We start from the raw sequence: 3,316 nt of genomic DNA, 5'->3' as shown, positions 1-3,316 counted from the left end.
AAAGAACATCTGATCTAGCGGCAACAGACTTGAACAAGGAAAAGACGGAGAAGAGCCGAGGGAGTCACACAGCATAAGGGGACGATCAGATAACAGCAGCTTACCTCGGCTGATCAGCCTGCCGTTTTCTGGACAGTCACACGGGGGGATTTTCTGTGCAGGGCGTTTCCATCCCTGCGCTGTCTGATTTGGCTGTAAGTGCCTGTACTCGGCGTCTGTGATTCACACCCCAACATGAAGTCGGAAGGAGCGGCGCAGGAGAGCTCTGACCGCAATGAAGGGTCGAAGGGGGTGAGTATGCCAGATTCTGCCCTTACGCCTTCAGCCTCCCACAGCGGTGCAGAGCTAGCGGAGATCTGCAGGTGCTCGTAGAGGAAGGAGAAGACCAAGATCCGTTGTGCTAACACAGCCCCAGCTGATCCTGGTTCTGACCTCTCAGGGAGAGCGGAGAAGGCTGTGTTCTTGAACACAGGTTATATTTGGCTGCAGCGTCATGTTGCAACGATTCTCCTGATTGTCACGCTTTGACTGCACCGTAGCTTCTGTGGCTTTCCCCTTCTGTGTGCGAGTTTTCTTTCCTACTGTCGCCAGTTTTAGGCTTCTGGATGGGTGTTGCCTTTCACAGCAGTGTTTTTGTGGAATCTTGCTCAGCGCAATGCTCATGTAGGTCAGAGTTTTTCCTGAAAGCACTGAATGTGAGTAGCTAACACCAGTGGCTCTGGCTCCTGTCCCAGGAGCTGCTAGGACAGGCTTAATGAGAGTGAGGAGGCAGCCTGCTTTTCATCCTCAACGCGAGAGTGTTAACAGTCTGCTCCTAGAAAATGTAGCTGGAAGCCTCAGCTTCTTATTCTGAGATTGACTTTGGTTTTTTAATCTCCTGTAGTGCCTTAAACTCTGCAGAGCTCTGGAGGTGAGCTGCCAGAACTCCTGAGGGCTATGAGCACCACCAACAGCTCTGGACAAATGTTCAATTAAGGGGATGACAGGTCCTTCGTGTGGGACCTGAGTTGAGTGTTGGGACATAAAAGGCTGATGGTGGCGACAAAATTATACGTGCCGAAATGAAAAATGGCTTTATTGACGTAGCAGCAATGAGATCTAGTTCAGTAATATAAAAAACAAAACCAAAACAGACAAACCCCAACAAACAGGTCAGTCGACGCAGCAGGACCAGCCCGAGGACTGAACAGCAACGAGGTAGTTGTGAAAAGCAACTTGCTGGTGACCCTGAGGGCTGTGTACCCGCGAACACGGCTGGTGTTGGACCCTGCTCGGGAAGGCAGGTCGAACCGTCTGTGTAACTGCAAAGTGCTGCTCCTATACCCCACAACCAACCTCGCTGAGCTGCTTGGGCAAGTTCTAATTGGCTTCGGTGGCAATCGGATTAGATCCGGGAACAGCTCGATCCTGCACTGCGGGAGGCAGGACAAGCCAGCGTGTGACAGCAGAGCGAAGGAACAGGAACAGGGTTTTGCCGCTTCATGCAGAAACTCTTCTTTTTAAAGCTTTCTTGTGCCAATATCCTGTGTTATTTCACAAACCAATTTGCATGTTGGGAAAAGAATAATTGCAGACAATTTTTTTCTCTCCGGGGTGGTGCTTTCAACATGATGACTTACAAATTATTCATCGTCAAATGGGCCAGCAATACCAGGAAGGAGGAAAATGAAATGCTGTAATGAGTATGTGCAAATCGAGCAGAACAAAATGAGTTCTAGGGAAAACAACCCACTGCAGCAGCATGGGGTGAAGAATCAGAAGGGCAAGTCTTGGGATATCTTTTTATTTTTACTGGATGGTATTTATACCTAAAACCAAACATGCTTCTAAGGTGGTGGTTGTGTGTTTTCTTTCCCCTGTGCAGAAAATGACGCTTCTGCTTGCGCTGGTAGCACTGGTATCTGCTTTTGGATCTTCGTTCCAGTACGGCTACAACGTGTCTGTGATCAATTCTCCAGACCCGGTAGGTTGGACCACGGAGCAGACCATGGCCCGGGAGCAGGTTTACAAACAAAACAAGGCAGGAGAGTAACGGGAGATTTTGGGTGTTTGGGGGCAGATGCTTCGTACTTCGTGCTTTGGGTCACTGGGAACCTGCTGGAAAGTGGTTCCCCAGAAGAGGAGAGGGGGTGTGGAGGCACGTAACACTGCTGTCCGGGCTTTGCCCGGCAGAGACGGGGTGTGAGGAATGCTTTCCCTTCTGAAAACCAGCCAAATCCTGTTGGACAGCACAACCTGTGGCACACGTTACCTAGTCCAGGCTTCTTCATCCTTCTCGTGTGCTCATTCTCCAGCTCAGCCATGCTGGCTTTATCCACACATTACTAAGACAGCTTTATTATCAAGACAGCTTTATGGCATTTGTTGTTAACTACCTTTTAGAGCATGAATTTTTTACCTACCATGCTAAACATGGTCTGTATTTCATTCCAGTACATGCGAGACTTTTACAACCGAACCTACTTGAACAGGACTGGAAAGCCTATGGACAGCAACTTCCAGACGCTGCTCTGGTCTCTCACGGTGTCCATGTTCCCTCTCGGTGGCTTTTTTGGATCCCTCATGGTGTGGCCTCTGGTCAACAATTGTGGCCGGTATGTGACAGTGGTGTTTTAGCTCCTTCACCAACAGTTTGCTGGGTTCAGATAAGACTCGTCTGACCAGTCACCCCAGCTTGCCAAGCCCAGCAGGAGCATGACTGCGTCACACCTTATCTGTAAGGTAGATGGGCCAGCGACTAGTGGCTGGACTCAGCAACGTGTGTTGTCTCCCTCGTGTACATGAATTTATATGGTTTCAATACCAGACAGGCCAGGCTGTGGGCACTGAGCCAGGTAGAGGACGATGATGAAAGTCCTGGGCTGGCATGAGAGATCAGGCCCAGCTTCTGCTGCTCAGGTTTCCTGAGAAACTTCAGTTCTTCCTTGAAGCCTTTGTTCTCTGCAGGAAAAATGGGACAATCACCATTTTCCCTTTGATTAGTCTTTGGGATGGTGATTCCTTTCATGGACAGTGTAACACAAGGGGGCTCTATCTGGTGTTAGGGCATTGAAAAAAATAAACTGGATCCGTCTCCTTCCCTGTTACTTTGCAGAAAGGGCACTTTGCTGCTAAATAACCTCTTCTCCATTGTGCCTGCACTCCTTATGGGAACCTCAGAGCTGACAAAATCCTTTGAAGTCATCATCATTTCACGTGCTATCATAGGAATCTATGCTGGTAAGTGGGAGTTTGGGTGGAAAAGGGAGAGCGAGAAATGTATTCTCGGCTGTGCAAAGTTGTGGTATTCTCACAGAGGGGGGGTTCCCTAAACATC

General features: G+C 49.2%; 1 protein-coding gene across 1 annotated transcript in view; it reads left to right on the top strand.

The window, feature by feature from the left end:
- Positions 1 to 234: 234 nt before the first annotated feature.
- LOC104489505 (solute carrier family 2, facilitated glucose transporter member 5-like) overlaps positions 235 to 3,316 on the top strand; it is a gene marked incomplete at its 3' end in the record, with an annotated part of 6,506 nt that continues 3,424 nt past the window's right edge. The window contains exons 1-4 of the mRNA XM_010131672.1: positions 235 to 291; positions 1,865 to 1,963; positions 2,434 to 2,594; positions 3,095 to 3,219. Coding sequence (XP_010129974.1) covers positions 235 to 291; positions 1,865 to 1,963; positions 2,434 to 2,594; positions 3,095 to 3,219 — 442 coding nt within the window. The remainder of the gene's footprint in view (positions 292 to 1,864; positions 1,964 to 2,433; positions 2,595 to 3,094; positions 3,220 to 3,316) is intronic.

This window comes from Buceros rhinoceros, unplaced genomic scaffold (assembly GCF_000710305.1).
Source record: "Buceros rhinoceros silvestris isolate BGI_N320 unplaced genomic scaffold, ASM71030v1 scaffold28182, whole genome shotgun sequence".
NCBI classification, from domain to species: domain Eukaryota; kingdom Metazoa; phylum Chordata; class Aves; order Bucerotiformes; family Bucerotidae; genus Buceros; species Buceros rhinoceros.
This window is presented reverse-complemented; position numbering and strand designations above follow the sequence as displayed.